General features: G+C 38.3%; 1 protein-coding gene across 2 annotated transcripts in view; it reads left to right on the forward strand.

Annotated features, from left to right (window-relative positions):
* Positions 1 to 1130: 1130 nt before the first annotated feature.
* CD247 (CD247 molecule) overlaps positions 1131 to 22329 on the forward strand; it is a 57262-nt gene continuing 36063 nt past the window's right edge. Inside the window, exon 1 of one of the 2 annotated variants that reach the window (XM_010126681.2) lies at positions 1131 to 1276. In XM_010126681.2, coding sequence (XP_010124983.1) covers positions 1219 to 1276 — 58 coding nt within the window. In that variant the 5' untranslated portion in view covers positions 1131 to 1218. The remainder of the gene's footprint in view (positions 1277 to 22329) is intronic. The other variant, XM_086739460.1, reaches the window with a different exon arrangement.

The raw sequence follows: 22329 nt of genomic DNA on the forward strand, positions 1-22329 counted from the left end.
AGTCTGCACGTCCGTGTTCTGCTACCTGGGTCTGCGTGCCCAGCCACCTGGCCCCACAGAGGCAGGAGAGCCAAGGGGGTGGCAGGGGCTCAGGGCACCACGGGAGGCACCACAGTCATCGTGCTGGATGGAGAACATGGACCTGTAGGAAACCAAGCTTCACCAAGGCTGCTGCTGGGCAGACCTGCTTGGGTTTGCCTTGCTCTGAGGACCGTGTTAATGGGCGAACCTACAACATGAGGGTGAAAAGCCCTGTTAGCTCTAGACCGCTGCCTTCAAGCCACGCATCCTGCTCCTTGGGTGTGCTGGTCTGCCTCAGGATCTGTCACTAGAGGACAGCTTCAAGCAGCAAGAAGGTTGAATCTTGTGGCCTACTCAGTGAGTAGGAGTAGCATGCATAGCTAGGGGCCGCAAAGCTTTCTGTTTGAAGCCGAACAAGGAGAAGACGCACACTGTGGTCTCCTGTACACAATCTCTCCTCCATAGGGGCTGTGGTGCCTCGGAGGACAAAATGGCTCCGGAGCTCTGCACGCGCTGATGCTATTACAAAATACAGAGGTGCGGTGCGTTCACATCAAAACCTGTTCCATCTCTGTTTCATAGGTATCGAGCCAGACAGGGCCAGTTGCGCTGGTGTGTTATGTCCTGTGGACGCTGTCTGCAGGGACGGGCAGAGCCCAGCTCTCCATATTTCAGTTAGATTTAGAAATGAACTTTATATCTTTACCAGTTTAGCCAGCTACTTGTTCAAGAGTGACTATAACTTAGTTTTAAACTTCTATTTCTGCCATTCTGCACACTAGACATAGTTATATTGTATCCCTTTTGAAGTCAGGCCGAATTTCATACCACGTAGACTTTCTAGGCCCTTTATAAAGATCAGCAGCTGCTGACCAGCATATCCTAGGAAGCATCAGACAAACTGGAGAAAAAAAAAAAAAAAACAACACCAAAAACCATCTTGCAAACAGAAAAGAAAGAAAAAAAAAAAAAAAAGGAAACCCCAAACATCAATACCAGGAACGTAAACCCCAGCCCTCAGAGGCCGCGTGCCTCGGCGGCGCTGCTGGCAGGTGCGCGCAGAAAGCCCTGGTAGGAGGGGAGCTTCCTGCGGCGCCGGCAGACGAGCGCAGCCCAGGGAGCAGCCTCTTCTCCTCTTCTCCTCCTCGCCCCCGTGCCCGCGGCCTCCCGCTCCCCAGCACCGCCCGGGCGAGCAAGATGAAGTGGAAGAGGATCGCGGTCTTTGCTATCCTGCAGGCGCAGCTCCCCGTGGCAGGTAAGGAAGGAATTTATTTTATGAGGAACTATTTTAAAGCTCTTTAGAGGGCAGAGCGCTCTGTTTCTGTGGTGGATTCGCCACCATTTTGGTAGCAGGAGGGTATCTGCATGAGCACCTCAGCTATGTCTGTCCTAATCACGGCTGCTTGGGGCGGCAGGACTCGTCATGTTGAACTGCCCTGCTATAAAGAGACCCTGGGAAGGCTGGGAGGAGGCGGCAAGGACGGCCATTGCTGTTGGTGTGGCCTCCTCGGCTCCTGCCGGAGCAACTGCCGCAGCTGAACAACAACTCGTAGTTAAATAGATCTCTCACCCCTCACCTGGCCTGCTTTCCTTGAGATTTAAAAGGGACAATTTGATGCAATAATGAAAATGTAGTCACTTCCAGTAATCTGCACAAGAGAGGCTTTTAATTTAGTTAGGTAAAATTAGAGCGGTATTGCTCATAATGGCATGTTGGGTGGCTGATTTGCAGTAGAAGGCATACCGGCAGGCTGGAAATAGGGGGGTTGTAGGCGATGAGAAAAAGGATGGAGGCCTTCCTTCTATCTCTCTGCCTTCATGCTTTCCTCTGCTAGACACAGCATAAAATGAAGTCATTTTTATCTTTATATATTTACTCATGGTGATGTATACACTGGCCCCACTTTGGCAGAAAGTGAAGCTGCTTTGGTGTACGCAACTCTTCAAAAGTCACATTAATTTGGGGAGAGAGGAATGTACTTTGCAGTAGCTTAGTAGATCAAAAGAGCAACAAAATTTACATCCAGAGAAGGCCTCAGTTGAGACCTGAGGTTGGAGAAGTCAGCCAATACTAGTAGGCTACATTTGAGCATTTATTAAAGCAAGGTCCACTGAAAGAGTTTCCTACACAACGTACACCATAACTATGCTTAACAAACACACCATCCTGATGCTGAAGAGCTTTGGCGACTGCCACGGACTTTTTATTTGAGAATTCTCTGGAGATTAGAGAAGGGTTTTGCAGCCACTTGCTAACGCTGTGTGACCAGTTCTGGTCATTTGTGGAGGTTATGTTTCAGGAGGATTTGAAGCAGAGTTGTATGCTCTGTGGTGAGCATGCATCCTGGTCATCCTCTGTTCAGCATCTGGGGCCTTTCTCCCTTTCTGATACTTAAGTATGATGTTCTAGTACTTATATTTTATGTATTGCTGGGTATCCATAGATGCATATAGGGCTATAGATGTATGGAAATTACTTTAGGTCAAAATATGTCCGCAAAAAAATATTTTTGCATTTTCTTCTTTTAATCTGTCATAAGATATCAGTAGTTCAGGCTCTGATTTGTACACTTCTAGCAGAAAACTTTTACTGAAAACTATGTAATGCAGTTTGCAGATGGGTAAAGCTAGCCATATAGGGGTCTCTGATGCAAAGCTGTTAGGGGTATTCACACTCACAAAGGGATCAAATTTTGAACAGGCTACCTTTGCCATTGATTTGGAGATGGTTGCCTGTGGATTTGAGGGGAAGTACTTTTGATTTGATACCTGTAAGAGTCCGAAGAATAACAGTATTTAGCTTAAGAGTGTAAGTAGAATTAAAAAAAAATAGCACAAAACTTGTGGAATTGTTGTGGCATTATTGATGCAAAATACACAGTAACAAAAATGTGAGATCACTATGAATTTAGTTCAAAGATGAAACCAAACAGATGGATTTTTCAGCTCAGAGCTATGAACAGAAGCAAAGATCTGCTGCTGCTTGTAGTGTTTTCAAGCCTTCTTAGAGTAAAGCAAACATTTATTTTTTCATAAAATAAGCTCAGAGGGGACAGAGATTCAGTAAGCTGCATACCACCGTACCGTACAGTGAGTTAATTCCATTTCACTATAATGCGTTTTGCACTTATTCTTCAAATGGTCAATTGAAAGATGCTACCATGATCGTGACTAACGAACTTGAAGCCTTTCCTTTTGAACTTTTGAGTACTGAAGTAAATGTCAAGCATGAGAAAAAATTGTTTTAAAATAAGTAATTCTAGAGATGGGCCACAAATTCTGATGCAGACTCTGAATTATTGACACCAGACCACAAACTTCAGAATGCTCAAACATGGCCTTTGATCAATTACAGAGGGAAGCCGTATCACATACACATTTAATTTTCTGTACCCTTGAAAGGTACAGAAGTGTACATCTGGAAGTTTAGATGACGTCCTCCTATAACCTGTCTGTTAAGAAGTGCATAAAAATAATTTTAATTTCTGAGCAGATTACATTATTAAACATGTTGCTCATTGAGACACAAGAAGACTATTAAAAGCCTTCTACCCAAATGTTACAATTAAAAGGGCAAAAATCTTTGTACAGTTTACAGAGCTTTTAGTCTGAAGTATGATAGGCTTCAATGACAATAAAATAGTACTGTAGGCAATATTGTAGAATTTCTTCCCTTTTTTTTTTTTTTTTTTAAGGCTGATGAGATGACACTTTGATTTGTACCAATAAGCAAAACATGCCTATGTATATAAATATATGTGCAAGAGTTCTTCAAGGACAGCCCTTCCCTGTTTTTTCACTTCTTTACAAAATCAGTTTTCTCAGAATCCTCTGTTAAACAGAATTGGACAGTGTCCTGTTTTTTGCAAACTCTGTGGAAACTAAAGCATGTCAGCCTTTGGCAGATATTGCTTGCACGGCTTATTTTCACAATACTTTGCTGCTCTGCATAACTGTCTTCTGCTTGTTGGGCACCATTGAAGCCAGGAGCCTTTTTTCAATCAGTTCATGGACCAGAAGATAAAATGGAGAGGTAATGGGTCTTAGGGTTCATTTGTTCCTTCCTTTTCGTCAGATGACTTAGTCGGTCCACAAACTACAAGATTTGTAAACTAAAAGTTGTTTACAAGACTATCTGGGAAACCCAAACAAGCAAATGCAGACTACTTTGGCTACCATCCCCATATCCTTTATGCACTGTTTCTTAAATTCTTCTATCTGAATTCTTATTACGCTTTTGGGGGGGGGGGGGGAGATCTAAAGGCTTAATTTTACATGTTTTATTGTCTTTCTCCTGCCTGTTCACAATGATTCATTAATAATTCATGGCAAAAACTATGAACTGTCGCATTAGCAAGTGGAACAAAATGTAGGCAAATGTAGCCTTTCTTTGTAAAGGGACATTTGCTGAGCGCTTGCAGTGCTATATTCAATTCTCTAACACTTGTTATAGAGTAAGTGCTTTCTATCTGAATGCTTCCAAGCAAAATTTCTAATGAGTGAAGTAACAAGTTAATGATTATATTCCTTTTGGTTTTTCATGTATGCTAGATGGGAAGTATATACAAAATAGAGAAAGCTGTCTGAAAATATATTTGTATGTCTCCTGTGTAAGTATGTCCTTCTTAAGTAAGACTATGTGGATAAAAAGCCAAAGTGGGAGGAAAAATAGGAGGTTCACTAGCAGCTTAAAGGGGACGAGAACCTGATTTATGCATGACTGTTTATGTGAGGATCGCTTTTGACTGCCATTTTCTGTTACTCGCACAAACTTGAATTGTGACTAGCACCATAGGTAAACCTGTAAGCAAGAAAAAAAGACATATATACACAAATAAATTATTTGTTTCCTAACTATATCTAAATTATAATCAAAATCCCTTTAAAAAAAGAAAGAAAAAATGCTCGTACAAGTGTAGATAAACATTGAATCTTCCTCCTCTCTTACAATTCATCACGTATTTGCATGTCTATATTGTATGTAGAACTGTAAGATGCATCAACTGTTCTGTCAAGAAAATAGAGTATATTTTTTAGGGTGGCATGAATGGAAGATACAGCTCCTTAAATATACTTAAAATATTTATCTTGTTAAAGGTATCTGCTTTGTCCGTGTGCATGTGTAGTTGTATGCATGTAGTTGACTTTCATTGATACGACTTCGGTCAACATACCAGATTGAAGTTTTGCTGATGTTTCTCTTTAGCATTAAGAAAACAATTTGTGTCATCCCAGAGTCTTTGAGGAGCTGAAATTTTGCAGATTTTTTTCGTTTGCACTGTTATGTAGTGTAATAGTTTGAGACTCGGTTTGAATATTGTTTTCTGAATTAAATTTAGTTCTGCTCCTTTAAAAAACACATAGTCTTTTCAGCTTTTAAAGTATGACAGCCCAAATCTGATTTTTTTTCAGGAAAGCAACGAAGGCACTTAACTCCACTTTGTCCTATGCAATTGATTTATAACTTCATATGTAACAGATAAAATGCACAGGCAAATGAAAAACATAGTTTGCAGTTCTTCAGCCTACTCACTCAAATGATTTTGGAAGACAGTGGAAATGCATGTATTTAGCTGCATACAAAGGTTATATCCATCTTTGCGAAAGTTAAATTTACTGATGTATACTTCTTTCAGTCCTTTGACAATTTCGCTGTTAAAAGTAGAAGTGAATACATCTAGCTCCTAAGCCTCAGAGGTAACAAGCACTGGTGTCTGTGCAGGTTCTGTTTAAGGGACAGGCACCATGTTAATTTTTGAACCATGGAGACTGGAAATATTTGAATACCTACAAGTTTCCTAGGAATAAACCATCAACCTTTGGAGGCCCCTTGTGCATTTTGTTCTCAATACCTTGTTATATGTCTGTCGAGTCTTACGAAAAGAACAACAGCAAGTATGGAGTTTTCCATCTCCACGTATTTTTGGTATGTAAGAGTATGTTAAACATTGTTCTTCAGGTTTGAAAATTTTCAGAAAATTATAGCATAAACTGTAGTAGGACACACTCAGTAAGTATAAAGGGTGGCTAGTTGTCAACACTTGTGGATTTTTTTTTTTTAAAGAAATCTCACCCTATATGATTTATTTAAAATTCAAGCTGTTTGTCTCAGGTGAAAGTCTTCACTTTCACCATAAATAAGCTTGTCTAGTTTCCTAGTCAAGTTTTCTAGGTTGTAAAGGTAACTTTGAAAATGCAAGCCTGTATGGCTGTAGAAATGGAAAAAGAGCAAACCAGCTATATAACCTGTCACTTACTATTTATTTATTTATTTTAAAGGCAATTGCTGGGGGCGGGGGGGGGGGGGGGGGGTAACAAGCCAGCCTACTTCAGGGTGCTGCAATGCTTGTGGTCGTCAAGCACTGAAAATAGTTTCCTGGCCAAAAAGAAAAGCACATCAATCATTTAGAACCAGAGAACACTTAGAGAAGCTTTCTTAAGAGCCCCAAAATTTGAATAATAAAAATGAACTAACAAATTTTATTATTAAAAAAAATGTCAGAGTAATGGACTGAAACGCTTTACTAATAAGATGCGATGCGATATCCAGGAAATTAACAAGGGACTACTATTCTGAGTGGTGTTTTATCTCTTTTTAAGTAAGTGTACATTGACCCTGGAATAAAGGAAAGAGCTATGTGACTAAAAACACTTGTTCCAGCCAGGAGCATGGGTGTTTTGCATTCATTTCACTTAGAATGTTGCTATCATCGACATGACAGCCAAACCTGAAATAAACACAGGCAAATATTTATTAAAATGTTTCCCAAATATTTAATGTGTAAGTATGCATTGAATTTACATTCATTCTGGTTTCCAGTGATGTATATCTTGTCACAAAGCCAACTGAGACTCTGGAGGGGCAAAACATTAAAATGTCCAGTTGGTAATTATTAGATGGGTGAGAGCAAACTCCCGTAGTTCCAGAGATCCTGCAAGTGGATCGAGGTGTTTTTTTTTGCCCTGCTCTATATAGGAGCAGGGCTCAAGCTGATTAGGTACTTTGTTTGCAAAATATTTATTTTGAATTAATATAGAAATTGAGCTCAAACTAAAAATTAACATATAGTAATTTATTACTTATCAGATCAATTTGAAGCAAGTGTTTGGTGTAGTGTGACAATGTCACTTCTTAAATACTCTGCAAACATTTCAGTGAAAGAGATCAACTTCCTAAGGTTAGACACTGTACATTCCTAGTTATCAAATGTTTGTTTTGTCATTCAGAAATAGCTGAATGGTTTGAATGATGCCTTTAAAAAATATACATAAATTGGACTCCTGGCCTGCGACCTTACCGCTCACAATTAATACAGCAGAATTGTAAACCTTTGCAAAGAAAATTTTTGGCTCGTATAATATTATACATTGTAGCTGTATAATTACTATAATATTAGATAATTTTTTCGGTCGCATACCAACAAGCTTCAGTCAGAGAACCCAATATGGAATCTTTGGTAGGAGAAGACATTACCGTGTCTATCTGTTACGTGATGTTTCCCATCCAGCCACGTGAAACCAATTGCAAAAGTCTTACCGGAATTAGATGGAGTCATCTCCTTCTCTTACTCTCTCTCCGTTTCTCCATCCATGATGTGAATTTGCACAGTATCATCACTTTGGGCTTTTAAGTTAGAAAGATAATTTCAGCAGTACTTTGTGCAAGCATCAAGGTGCGTTTCTGAAGACTGAAAAGCAGAATAAAGTCTTGCAAGTTGTATTAAGAATCATATTCTGAAGGAAGGAAGACAGGATACAGAAGAGAGAAATATTGTATCATTGGTATCTTGAAAAAAAAAAAAAAAGTCTAACTACCTAAAGACAGTTTCCGAGAAGCAGGCAAACAATTCTGTGAATTACTCCTAGTTGCTCTCTTCATAAAATGTCTTGTAGTAAACTAGTTTCTTTTGATAATTTTTTCTTAAAGAATGTTAACTCTACAGTTTTCTTCCTAACAACTTCTTGCTAATTTTCAGGATTCATTTGCTATCTTATGTTATTTTATGGTTTATTACCTAAAGGTATGATACCTGACAGTTAGTGTGCACAGGTGAACTAATTCTTAAAGTCTTAGTCGTTACAGATTAGAACCTGTTAAGGGAATTTATTATAAAAGATTTTCAGGAGAGATGTGTGGAAGTGGTGCTGTATGAAGTTAATGTAAGTATGCATTTTTCTGTTTGATTTTTTTTTTTTATTATAACTTTTTATTTTTGTATTTTTCAGGAAATGAAAAAATTCTTGCTGTTACTATTAAGTGCTGACCCAATATTGTGTTGGAATTTGAAGAGTTACAAATGCAACGCAACCAAAGTAATCCATGTGATAATTAATTGACTTTGGAGGCTTACACTAACAATAGATTTGACCTCATGCTTGTTTGTTAGCTGCAATTTTTTCTCCTCGGTTACCTAATACATGCTCTCAATTAGTAATGGGTTTCTGGTTCTTTCACTCTCTCTCTGGATATGTAAATTCTCTGCATATGTTTTGCTGAGGGATTACTCTGATGAATAAAGTATAAGAATTAAATCTTTGCAAGTGGTAAGCTTAGAGAATTGGTGGAAGTAAATGAGATAAACTCACAATTCTCAACAATCATCCTCCAACTTCCATTTTCCTGAGAAGGAAAGAGAGTAACACCCCATCGTAAGTTGTCTAATTTTTAATTTCTTAAAACTATTGATCTTTTAAATGTAAAACTGAGCATTTGTGTATTATGAGCTTGATCATATCCAGTGGACCAGAGAAGATAAACAAGTTGACCCATCTGGATTTCAAGCAGAAGGTCAAACACTATTTCAGTGACTTTAAAAAATAAGCATCTAATATATGTCATAAAGACTTCTGGAATTTAGCTTCTCAGAATAAGCATCTAAAATGAAAAAAAAAAAATCTCAATCTCTTTCAGTAAAATTCCTTTTAATTATGCTTTTGGTAGGACCCAGTCTCACTTCTAGTTGAGTAGGGAGTGATGGAAGCTTTGTCTACGTTTGCACACCACGCTGTATCTGAGCAGAATCATGCCGTGAACGCTAGCACCCACAGCACAGTGCCGTAACCAGGTACACGTGGGTCAAGGCACAGATGGATGGCCATGGATTGACGAGCTGTAAAATACACTAACTTGAAAGCCCAAACCATTGCATGGAGTGATTGCTTTTTTTCACCCCAGTTTTTGGCAGATGGCCTCTACGTTCTGCATCAAGCTCCATACAGTTTGCTGAGAATATGGATTTCTTTTTCTCTTGCAAATTAGAATAATTTTATTGAAAATAGCACAACATTTTCTTTATACAGAAAGTTTGTGAGATAACTTGTAGTAATTTTTTTTTAAGGCAGCTACCTCCTAGATGATTAGCAATGATGTCTTAGATGTGATCTAAAGTTCTGATGAAGATGGCTTCTAACTTCAAAATTATGATCCATCCCAAAAAGTTTGAAAATAACTGCAGCTCTTCAAGAGTTTCGTTTTTTTTTTTTTTTTTTTGCAAGAGCCTTGCCTAAAATACAATGAAATGTAAACAGTTATGCATACTGGGTTTGTTACTTGACTTTTTCCTAAGGGTGCATTTCGATCACATCTCCGAGTGTTTCTCCTTGACTCAAATGTTAAAAAAACAGGACATTCTCACAAAATTACTTCTCTCTAGAAGAAGCAGCTTTCATTTATCTTGTTTTGAATTCTCTCTTAAATTTCAGGTGTGTCTAATATTAACGTCAACTAGGCAGAACTGGAATTTTCCCTCTCCTGTCTATGCAGCTAAATTAATATCTTTCCTTCTAATAACTCAGACTTTCCTCAAAGCCCAGCAGCGATATAATGCATTTGTTGCTGCCGTTAGCTATGTCTCTTCTGATGGAAAAGCAGCAGCAGATTTTCAGGCTTGAGACAATTTTTTTCTTTTATTTTTTTCTTTTATAACTCTCTTAAAGGACTTACAGATATGAACCTTCAGCCCTATCTTATTGCAACATCTCTTCCAATGTGTTTTTATCTGATTTTATCTTTCTCAGCTGCAAAGAAGTAGCTGACAGGTTTGCCCCCTTTTTTTCTTGCTCTTCTTTTTACATCTTGGACCAGATGTCTATTTGTTAGACATGATGGCTTTAGTAGAATGAATATCAGATTTAAAATTAGAGCTTAAAGGGAAGCAACTTTCTGTAAAACTTGGCAAGATTTTTATTTTTTTTTTTTCCCCCACCTCTTGTTTTCCACTGCGGTAAACCAAACCCTTCCAAAGTATTTTTGGGAGACACCAAGCAAAGTCTCTGAGCAATTAGTGTTCTGCGTTTGGAAAGAGGGAAACCCAAATTCAAGTCCTTTTTCTGTCTGACTCGGAGGAGGAGCTTTAACGGGACTCCCATGTGCTAAGCCGTTTGAGAGAGACTCGCTAATTTTGATGGGAAATTCTAGTGGGAGTCTAGAAACATTCCCTAATTAACATGCCATCAGAATTCATACTAGGAAGTGTTTCCGATGAACAAGTGTTATTTTGATAAACGCATACAATAAAAAGGAAAATAAATCTCAACTTCAGTTGTAGTATTTTATAGAGTCAGTTTAATCCTTTGCAGTCAATTAATGGAGTACATATATTTTTGTTCTGCAGAAGACTTAATGATGTTCTTGCCTGTTTTGCAGAGCCTTGTAGTAAGGGTCAGCACTACCGAGTGGAGTGTGTATCTAAGAGTTTCCCCATCCATCCTTGCAGAAATTGTGCTTTCTTTAGCAGCAACTGTATTTCAGCACAACCAGAATCCCTAAGCAGGCTCCTGTGTATGAGATTGTCTGCAAAATTGGGCACAGAGGTGGTGCTGTTCTCTTACACATGGATATAAAATAATAACATCAATATGCGCACTGATAATATATGCTTATATATTGTTGAGTCTGCCACTTCTGAATCTTTCAGTCCTGTATAATTACATACGGTTTCAGAAGAAGGTCCTAGGCTACTGAATCTTAAGGGCAGGCATGGATCTGAGGGAGTCAGTGACATGAAATATGATGAGAAGAGGCAATCTGAGAAAGCTCAGCACGTGTGCTGACCTTTCTTGAACAGAAGGATTATCTGGAGCCAGAAAGGAGGGCTCCAGGTACTAAAAATTATTTGGCAAGTAGCTTCATCTCTAACTGTGCTATCTACATGCTGTAGCTGTAATGTGGGAATAGTATTTAACTTCTGTCAGACTTTCCCCTTCTAATTAAGTCACATCAGCATTTTAGTAAATGCTATTTATTTAAACATACCTAAACTAGATTTAAAGCAACTGTCTTGTTTAGGCAGCTCCCCAGTGGTGTCAGCAGGAGTTTTACTAGAGGCAAACTACTTGGGCACTTACCAAACTGCTTGGAGAGATTTTTGCAGCTTACATGAAGATCTATGCTGAAGGAAATACTCTGTTATCAGCTAGTTGAGAACCAATTTAGCGATGTTTTTGTGAGCCGCTGCCACCTCCGTAATGACTGCAGCGTATACAAATGTTTTGGAAAGGAGAAAGTTTCTTGTCCTGTGCCTTTGGGTTCAGTGGGGTCTTCACCTCCTTTGAAGCTTCAGGATCATACTATAATATAAGCATAGTAGTGTTCTGTTTTGTGCATAGTTAGAAGGTATCTTTCCTTGGTACATCGAAGGAAAAGAGTGCCTCTAAGGAGCTATACTACCTAGCTTTTATTTGTCAATAAATTATTTTACACAGTGGTTTTATTGAAGTCTGTGGTTAAATAATGTTTAAATCCTAAAGCAGTTTTGAGTTTTTAATTTTCAGTGTTTTTCTGTTTAACTCCTCGCTATCTTGTTTTGTTGTTGTTCTGAATATTCTTCAGGTATCTTCTGGTGCTTTTTAATCTATCTGATTAGGAAGATTACTATTATGATACTAAGAAAAATCAATATGAATGGAATGTGAACTTTTTAAATTGGTAATTTTGAACTTTGGGATCTTGTCTGAAGGATTTGTAGATAATTCTGACAATTCCCATTATCCTCACTGCTCTGCAGTCTTTCTTCCGTAGTGAGACAGTGCTATTTTTCAGATAAAGCAAGAAGATGAAAAAATGGAGTAACAGGTTTTGTACTTTTAATTGTGGTTAATTTACTGTGTAACCTTTACAAAGCCACTGGAATGTGTGTAGGCTTCCCAATAAACCAGTGTCCAAGCTTAATCAAGATGGGGCACTCTGTTAGCTGATTTTGTTAACTTAAATTGCTTATCCAGTTGTTGATATACAAATAACACTTTAAAAAGTGTTAATACACCTGGTCCTGAAGACTATATGCTATTTTAGTATTTGATTATTCAAAAAAGGGGTTTATTTGCCTATTTCATGACAGCATTTTGAAAACCAAGATCTATCATGTACCCTTTAGATCCTTCAGTGTAATGTATTTTATATACAGAATATTAAAATAGTGACTCTGTCCAATTTGCTGCTACATTCACTGTGACCCTTACTGCTTACATGACAGCCTTTGCTCGCATCAGAAAAATGGCCAGGGTTTTTCCCCTCCTTCTTACAACACCTTTATCACTCTAGATTCAATTGAACTGATGAGAGAAACAAAAAAGTAAAAGCTCAGTTATGGACATGCTGTTAGTCTTCCTGAAGCGGAGAGAGGGAGGAAAAAATAGCATCCATTACAGACTGTGTGTTATTTCACACTTACAAAGCATCTTGAGCTCTTTAGAAAATGTGTTCTAGAGATGAAAACCATTTATTGCGCTCCTTGCAAGACGTGCATGCTGTCGTGTTCATGCCGATACAGCTCTTGTGTTAGCGTTTAAGCTGGCTGGCCTCTGAGTGTTATTGTTTAGAGACTGCAGTATCAGGATTGCAAATATATTTAAACATTTTTCTAGCCGCCTTTTACTCCCATGAGAACACCTATGCTAGGACCTGATGATTTTTGTGTCTAAATATCTCATTTAGACTAATTAAAACACACACTATTTTTAATTCAAATAGTTCTTGCTATTTCAGTAGATGTTGAAGTTCAGCTCTCACCTGTCTATCTTCCTGTAACTACGCTTTTCTCACAGGTAGCTCCTGGCTACTGAGGACTTGCCCTGTGCATTAACTGTTAACCAGGCATCAAGGCAAGGACTTCCTTTGGGGTTTGACCGCAGCTTATTTGCTCAGTGTACGTAGCCTCTTTTGCCTTAGGCACCAAATGGAGCACCTCGGTCTTGAACTCCCTGGTCTTCGGCTTCTGAGAAGCGAAGCTGCCTAAGGGGAGCTATACTTTAGCAGATCTTTTATTCAGAGTGTTTTGACTTATGCAGGGTAGTATCTGTAATGTGGCTTGGAAAATGCTCAGTGCATGGCACTTACCTATTATCTATCCCATATGTGAGAACCAGAGGAGTGTGAATGTGCCTGAAAGCTACTTCAGATTTTTTTTTCCAAAGCTTTTCAATCTTCAAGTGTCTAGCTGAGAAGGAAAGAGGGGAAGTGTGAAATATTTGGCAATAGAGCCCTAAAGGCAAGTGGCACTTTGAATGGAGTTTACGTATAACTCATCAAAACATTGCCTCTTCAACATCTGCATGTAGTGTGTAAAAGAACACCCACTTGCATATTCGTGCAGAGGATTTGAGACAGGTGATGATTGCTGTCTAAAATACACTGAGAGAAGAGAAGATGAAATGAAATTGAAAGTGCACGCTATAAAAAATAGCTATAAACTGGTTGCTGAATTACTTCAGTAGTATCAAAAGGAGTCACACTATCCTAACAGTTTTGGTGTAGGTTATTCTTGAGGCAAAGGGGATAGAAACTGAACTCTTCCTTGGGAGAAGTTTGAGTTTATGGAATGAACTTTTTCAGATAGCTGACTGTAGGAGCAAAAGATAGTTTGTAAAGGAGACTTTCGTCAGTCCTTTGTTCTTATTTACATATTTGACAGGTACACAAGAATAGCCCAGGCTTAATCAAGCACATTACAGACATATTTAATGGCTGGATACCAACACAGATGCTATTGGCATTGCACAAGTGTATGTGTGGAGAGCAGGACAGAAATGGGTGGATGTGTTTATAAGCACGCGTTACAAGCAGATCTGTGCAAACCTGTTAAGTTCAGATGTGCTATTCAGTACATCAGCATGAAGATGTGTTTCCTTTCCATTATTGAAGCAATTTTAAAATGTAGATTTAATAAGCATCAAAGATGGTCTTTAGCAAGTGTTTGTTTACTGCTATATGCATACGTATTAACATTACAAAAATCTATTGATAATCGTTCATCTTTTATCTGATAAACAGCAGTTCTCTGTGAATAAATGAAGTTCTACTATTACATACATTTAGCCCAAGGTGGGGGAATAATGTTTTCTCAGCAGATTCCAGGAATAATGGAATATTTCTTTTTTAAGCTTGACATTACTATTTCAAAGGCAGGGAATGCTATTGCTGCTGGGACCTCCTCTGTTTCTGTCCTATTTCCTTTCCCTTGCTGAGTACTACCTGGGTTTTGTCTTTTATAAACAAGAGGTGTGGGTGTATCTCTCTAGTTCTTTACTTTCCCACCCGTTGACACATCTGAGATCTATTATAATTTCTGTAATAGTAAAGACTGCTGCTAAATGGTTTGAAAATCCAAACAGAAATCAGGAAATCCAGGAGGATTCATTTGTCCTGATTCAACTTCCCAGGATGAAATTGAAATTTCTGTATTTATTTCATCAGCTAGTTTACAAGTGCCTTATTCATCTTTAGGAGAAAGTCTTGTAAACCCTATTTCTGTTCTTATTTTTAATTAATCTTATTTAGTAACTTGCTATTTTTTAATACAAATCTGAGGTCATGGTAACTGACCAATTACCTTATCTAATTCACACAAGAGGTATAGTGTCGGTAAGAACAGCTACAATTAAGCAGAAGACTTTAAGGTATATGCGTATTAGATTGATATACAGGTCTTAACTAAACCACAGGAGTTTTTGCTTGGGTAACACAAATATTAATGAAATGTGAAATGCTATTTGAAAACATCCAGTTTGCCCTGATCTGTGAAGCATAATGCTAACATAATTCTTGAAAAATAAGATCAGATGCAGTACAATTTTCTAATATAAATTGTTTGTGCCTTTCACCTTTTAGAATTACGTTATTTGAAGTTAAGAGCTAGCAAACTTCCTGGTTTAAAATACTGAATTTGTTGAATAACAAGAGCCTGTTAAGAGTAACACCTTTAACATTACTTTAGAAAAATGTGTCATTTCCCTGCTGTAAGAAAGCTTTGAGAGAGAATAAAATTCTGTCTGTCTCTCTGTATGGTCAGATTTGCTTTATTATCCCTGAAGGACAGATTGGGAAATGAAAATACAAAGAATCAAAACAGCCTTCCTCAAACCTCATAGCAGAAGAATTTAGAATAGAAGAACTAAGTGATTGTTACTGAGGATAAAATAATGACTTGACCTGCTTGCTGGGTTTTCTGATTCAGATGATGTTCACATAATCTAGTGAAGTACATTCAATGAAGTGTGTATTTTAGATGTGAAGACTATGTGAAAGTGATTAAGTAAGCAATTAATTTCTTCCTTTAAAGCTGCCTCTGTCCCTTCCTGTGATCTTTCTGTCTCAAATTGCTGTTCTGTTTGGTGTGGAAGTAAGGTTTTTTTAAATTATAGTTGGCTTCATGTGTCCTACTCTCTAGAATCTAATGCAATATTTCAGCAGCAATTTATTTTTAGCAGTACAAATAATAAAGGAAAAATAACTAGTTAAAACTGCTGCAGCTTCAGGAGAATTTAAAACAGAGTGGAGAAAGGAATAGTACAGATCTTTTTAATGTAATTGTGAAACACAAGTTTTTGGTGTGGTTTGTTTTTTTTGGTTTTTTTTTGTTTGTTTGTTTGTTTGGTTCCCCCCCCCCCCCGCTGTGAATTCCTTTCATGCACAGGCTCTCTGAACTGTTGATGGTATGGGAAAAGCAATGGTAGTTCCAGCTAAGTTTAAAGAAAGGGCTTTTCAGCAGCCTTCTTGCTTGAATTCATCAAACAATAATAGACATTAATATGTTTAATTTCTGAATATTTGTTGTTGATCCTTTGTTAGCTGTCTTACAAGTATGAACATAATGCAGCTCTGTGATGTGCAAGCTCTAAAATTTGCATCAAAATCCTGTTTTCTGAATCATAATAAGTCTGAAGTATCTAGCATAGCAATAACGCTTCTGCAATTACCATTAAATACAAACAACTTGTCTGTTGAATTCAAAATGAAAAAAAAGAACATAAAATTTTTCTGTACTTATTTTGATACTATTTCAATAAAATGTTTGATTTTATGACAGGAGATATCTAGGCAGTTGATCACAACCATGGCAATTCTGCCAACTCTGGAAAGGTGTTGATGGGTTGGTTCCTTAGGGGAGAAAGATGTCAAGATAGGAAACCATTAAACCAACATCATCCGTCTACTTGTATACTCAGTATAAGACTGAGACATACTGGGCTACAAGAAAGGAGACAAGTCTAATTCATTGTGCCGTCCGATAAGTGAAGAGTAGGGTGATGCTCTGCCATAAGGAAATACACCTTTGGTGAGTCTTTTTTGATCAGTTCATTTGCTTACCCCAAGGTGCAGGTCATTGCCACAGTCACATTCCTTCTCCTCCAAGTGGACTACTGCTGGTGGGTGGATTGTGTGGGGCCATGGAAGGACAGAGACCTCAATGCCGTGCTGTTCACTGTGTGAGATGTCGTCTTCATACTCAGCATCATGTATCAGAAACTAACTGTGCGAGTGTTGGGCCCAGTGTATGAAATTAGTCTAGGTTGGCTACGCTAGACTTTTGGCCATTATTAGCACCTCAACAAGTATCAGTGTTGGAATATAAATGGGAAATCTCCTAAAAGCCTTACTGTAGATGGGCTTTTTTTTTTTTTTTTTTTTTTTTTTTTTTTTGTGAAAGCAGACAGAAAGAAGCCACTGTGCAAGATCAGACAAGCTATGCTGCAAAATCAGCTTTTTGATAGTTGTCATTACAGTGTGGTCTTGCTACACATTTTGGTCTTGCAGTGTAGACAGAACTGTGAATTGTCTCTTCACATTGTCCCAGAGTTATATGATAGATTTTGGTTTTGGTTTGGTTACAACATGATTTGGGAAGGTGGCTTGACACCATCTACATAGCACAGAATAAACTGTGTTCCTATCATGGCTGAGCAATTATCATCTCATGAGTACCTCCTCCTCCCCCAGTGTAGACTTTTAAAATCTTTTAATGAATCAGCACTTGCTACTAATCTCATTACTGTCATGAATCTAATTATTTCTTAGAAATTTGAAGTGCTTCATAAGTATTAATAGATCCTCACCCTTCTCTTCTAAAGTAGTATGTTCCTGTAATTTCTGTTCTAATTGGGTAAATCAAGGCACAGAATGCTTAATTGCCTTTCAGGAAGTCTCTGGCAAACTCAGCAATAAAACTGCCAGTTGCTTTAGTCATTAGCTATAGTATATTTCCATGTCTGAATTAATGATGGACTAATAGAACAGAAGACTAGACTAGAGCAGGCAAAAAACTATTTATACAAAAGTATATTTCAGGACCCTTGATTACGAGTTTTCAGCCAAAGCAAGGGAAAGTTGTTTCATGTTGCAGTTTGTGAATGAAAACAGCAATATAAATAGAAGCCCATGTTAAGATAAGAAAAGTATCTCCACACAAGCTATGGCAGCAAGAATGAGAAGGAGCAGAAGATAAATGCAGTGCTGAAGCATGTATTAGATGAGTTGTAAGATACTCTACGTATCTTTATAACCACCAGGTTTAAAAAAAAAAAAAATCAGCCAAAGCAAAATCTGATTGACAGAAAACAAGTACCACATCCAGTATGCGGAGGCCCAGACATAGCAGTATGGCATCGAATGTTGTAAAAATCCATTCAGTGCTTCATAACAGGATGCTGGGGATGCTGAAAGGTTACTATACAGAAGAGTTCAAAAGGACAAGTGTAAAGAAACATGGAGATAAGGAGTGAATGAGATTCATCAGTTAGCATTCAGGTTAAGATAGAAAGGGCATTGGGAAGGGGAAGTCTTACCTGATATAGAATCAGAATAGTTTGGGTTGGAAGGGACCTTTAAAGGTCATCTAGTCCAACCCCCTGCAAGGAGCAGGGACATCTCCAACTAGATCAGGTTGCTCAGAACCCCCTCCAACCTGGCCTTGAATGTTTCCAAAGATGGGCCATCTACCACCTCTTTGGGAAACCTCTTCCAGTGCTTCACCATCCTCATTGTAAAAAATTTCTTCCTTATGTCTAATCTAAATCTACGTCCTTCTAGTTTAAAACTGTTACCCCTTGTCCTATTTTAACAGGCGCTGGTAAAAATTGATACAAGATTTGAGACTAGTTGTTAAAAAGATAATATATCTTTCTATGATAACACCCTTGTTACTGGGAAAGCTAAAGATGTGCTGGAAACCACAAGAGTAAAACAGCAAGATTTCTCTTAAGCAATCATCTGTTAGATGGAAATGGCAAAGTTGGCTTTTCCTTGAAAGAGCTGGATGTGAACAGCTGATGATAGAAGGGAGTCAAGATGAAAATAATCACCAAAAAACCTGCCATGAATGTGATGTTTCTGTATCAAAATTATAAATTGTTGTGTTAAGGCCAGAAGGGAAATTTCTTTGCTTCGAGTCTGGTTTTCTCTTGAAATGGCAATACTGCAACTGCTGTATTAAATTAAAGGCTTCAGTACAAGGAAAGTGTATCAACCCACCTTTTTGATTTATTTCATATTTCTGGTAACATCTTAATAGAGAAGTGCATTTTCTTTTTATTTCAAGCAAGGTACATATGAAGAGCAATAATAAGGTCTTGAGTTCCCAGGGGATTGCTGTAGGACTGGATAGCGTGTTTGCGTCAACCCAGATGTCCTAGGATTAGTGCTGGGTACCAAACCCTCAGCAAGGCTGCTACTGGTCTGTACAAAGCAGCAGGATAATGCACATTTGACTACCTCAAAATGCTGGCATCTGTAACTGAAAAGGTATGTAAATTTAAAACAGCAGGGGTTTTCCAAGGTGTTGCAAAGGACTGGAGAGAGTGGGAGGCAGAGGAGCTACCATAAATTTTCCCTAGGCACAGAAGCTGAAAATGTTTTCAATGTCTTCCCTGTTAGACTTGCCAGACTAAGTTAATGGCAAGAACCAGAGGGGCTTTCAGGAAGGCTCTGTGTGGGTGTAGAAAATGAAAACATGGTAAGGCCACAGTCTTCAAATTCATACAAGTAACTTCAATAATGTCACGGGGTCTGAAGTTGTGATATTAATTTCCCTCTTATACAGGAAATCTATGGTGCCTCTCACACCACTGGGCATGATATGGTGCTGTCACACAGCTTTCCCATTTACAGTGGTTTTGGACCCAGAACTGCCACTGATCTGCCACGTGAACTTCAAATGGCCACTGCCTCTTTCTGTGCCTGTGCCCGTGCCCCTTAACTAGCCTTTGTTACTTGTTTACTTGGATTCTTATTGTGTAGCACCTCATACAGTCCAGAAATTAATGCACTAATTGACACTAAGAGTGAACAGAAACACAGGACTGAGGTACGCGCAGTCTTTTGGGGACAACTGCTGTATTTAAGCAGGTACATCTGTAACACCACAAACAGTATCATCCAAAACTGCGATGATTGAGGGCTGGGGCCCTCGAGACTACTTAATGATTTACGATAGCGCTCAAGTCTTGCTGTTATCATTTTACGGGCACTGAACACTCATCAATGAGCAAAACACAAGCCCTGTAGTAAAGCAGTTTCCTGTTGGGAGTTTCACGTGAAGGTAAACTGAATAGTTGAGTACTTCTGTCAGAAGTCTCTAGGTAACTTAAAGCAAGAGAGCACAATATGTTTGAGGGTTTGGTTTAGGGTTTGTTTTAAACTTTCTGTCCATCCCCAGAGACAGTGGTGTTTGTCCTGCAAGAGCATTTTAGAAACGATGTCTCTTCCACTGCTGACTCATCTAGGGCCAAAGAGGCGTTTCAACATGGAGGCTGACCCCTTTTGTTTTCAATGTCTTTTATGTATGGCCTCCAAAATACATGAGTTTCGGGTTGCTTTCCCCTCAACTCAGCAGAAAATGTTAGCACTGCTGATCTCTGTGACAGAGCAATGAGTGACAAACTGCCTTGTCATTTCAGTCAAAGCCACCCACACTTGTCATTAGATTTATCAAGGGTTAAACCATTCATTACGCACCAGCCCAGGCTGCCTGGGGTAGCTGTTTTTCTTAATCTCTTGTCATAACTGTTGTAGGTTGGAGGCGAGAATGAGAGCACCTGCTGGCTGAAGTGACAGCTTTATTCTAGGAGCTGGGGACTCAGCTGAAAGGAAAAAACAAATGGGGACACGATTTACTGGGTATGCAGTTCAGAAGGATCATGCATTTTGTAGAATTAAGAGTTTGTTTAAAATAAATTATATAGCAGTTCTCATCTCCTCCTACTTCCTATATACCCTACTTTTTGAACATGTTTTTCTATGTTGTTCTTGTTTCCTTCTCCCACGTGAAACTGCTTTTTAGGGTTTTTTTGATAAGACTTTTCTGTTTTAATTGAATATATTCAACAAGATTCGTTACCAATTCTTGTGCCAGTTTTTGTTTAAAAATGCAAATATATAAGAAAAGATTATGTAGATACAGCTGGCATAATAATCCATTTCACATTGTAACAGCACCATTTCAAATGCACTTTATTTTTAATTTTGTTGTGTTATGTCTCAGTGTGTTAACTGTCTTTTGATTGTAAACTTATTTTTCTTCATCTTTTCTCTGTAGTGTTAGGGTAGTACAGTTTAGTGCCTTATCTCTTGGAAGTGGAAATCTTGTTTTGAATCTGATACTGGCTTGCTTTGCCTCCCACTTACCTTACAGCTAAGTGGAAATAAAGATATATATCTTTAAAATTCATTTTTCATTAAATATCATGCTATTTGCAGTAAAAAGTCCAGCTATGCTCCTGGGAGACACGTACTCCCTGGGTAGCTAAGGGAGAAGAGAATAATTAGATTCCCCGCTGCAGCCAATGGAAATAAAATGGGCATATTTGAGTTATTTTGAATAAATACTATACATTAGACTTTTTGATCTAATAAAATTTACTACATGTGCCTTAGACCTTTGATTGAATTTTTGTAGTATGTTCAAATGCTAAGTATATTGCACATGTATTTTTTTTTTTAATAACTTAAACCACCTAGATTCTGGCAACACTGCCAACTATTAGTTGCTACTGGATAACTTTCAATGACTCAAACATCCTAAGCACTTTCAATGACCCAAGCTTTAAAACAACAATAATAATCTATTAGAGAGTGTTTTCTTATTTCCTCCTAGTTTGGCCAACCCTGGATAGATAAGAAGCACTTACAGTAATATATATAATTATATATTATAGTATCTTTATATAGTATGTATCTATTTTATATTATCTTTAATACATACTGTTGACATATAAAATATCTCAATATGCTGCAGGCTAAAAACAAGTGTATTCTAATATTGTTGAAGCTTTCCCAGAGAATATAGCATGCATCTCAAAGCTGTGCTTTGGGGAAGGTCTTTATGATTATAACAGTTAAAGTACGGGCTTCTTTTCGTATGAAAAAGCAACATTAGTCATCTGACATGAATCTTTCCCTCCGTGCTCTGAACAACAGGACTTTTATCAGCAAAGTTTCTCTCTGCATGTAGAAACGCAGCAAGTAGACTGGAATAGTTTTTAGGAACGTCTTAAAATTTTTCTCTCAGGCACCTGGTTTGTTCAGATCCTCCTACGGTGTGTCAGATGTAGACAGAGGTTTTTAGAGCTGTTTATTTCAGATGAGCTGTCTCGCACCTGTGCATAATTTGGCATGGTTACATCTCCTGCATATCAGACGCGCCTTCTCCCCATGCAGCATGAAAACACTTTGGGGCATCCAGGGAAAGGATAAACTAAGGCTGTGGAATAGTGCTGCAGTGCAGGTGTCCTGCAACAAAAAAAACCAGGTCCAGGGTACATGCAGAGGGACTGGGGAGAGCTAAGTGCCAAGAGAAATCATTACATCCCCTCTCTTACCAGAAGAGCTTGTGAGGATTAAGGAAGAAGCAAAGGAGAACAGGGTAGCTCCAAAGGATTTGTTAAGAAAAGGGAAGCAGAAGACACCCCATGTGAGGAGAGGTGGGATAGTTCTAGGATCAGACACCTGTTGAATTTTTTATAAGGTAGAAGCAGGTGGATTTTTGGCCTGATAACTCTGAGGGGCTTGGACCTACACCTTCCATTGGGATGAATAAG

This window comes from Chlamydotis macqueenii, chromosome 1, assembly GCF_036417535.1.
Source record: "Chlamydotis macqueenii isolate bChlMac1 chromosome 1, bChlMac1.mat, whole genome shotgun sequence".
Lineage (NCBI taxonomy): Eukaryota > Metazoa > Chordata > Aves > Otidiformes > Otididae > Chlamydotis > Chlamydotis macqueenii.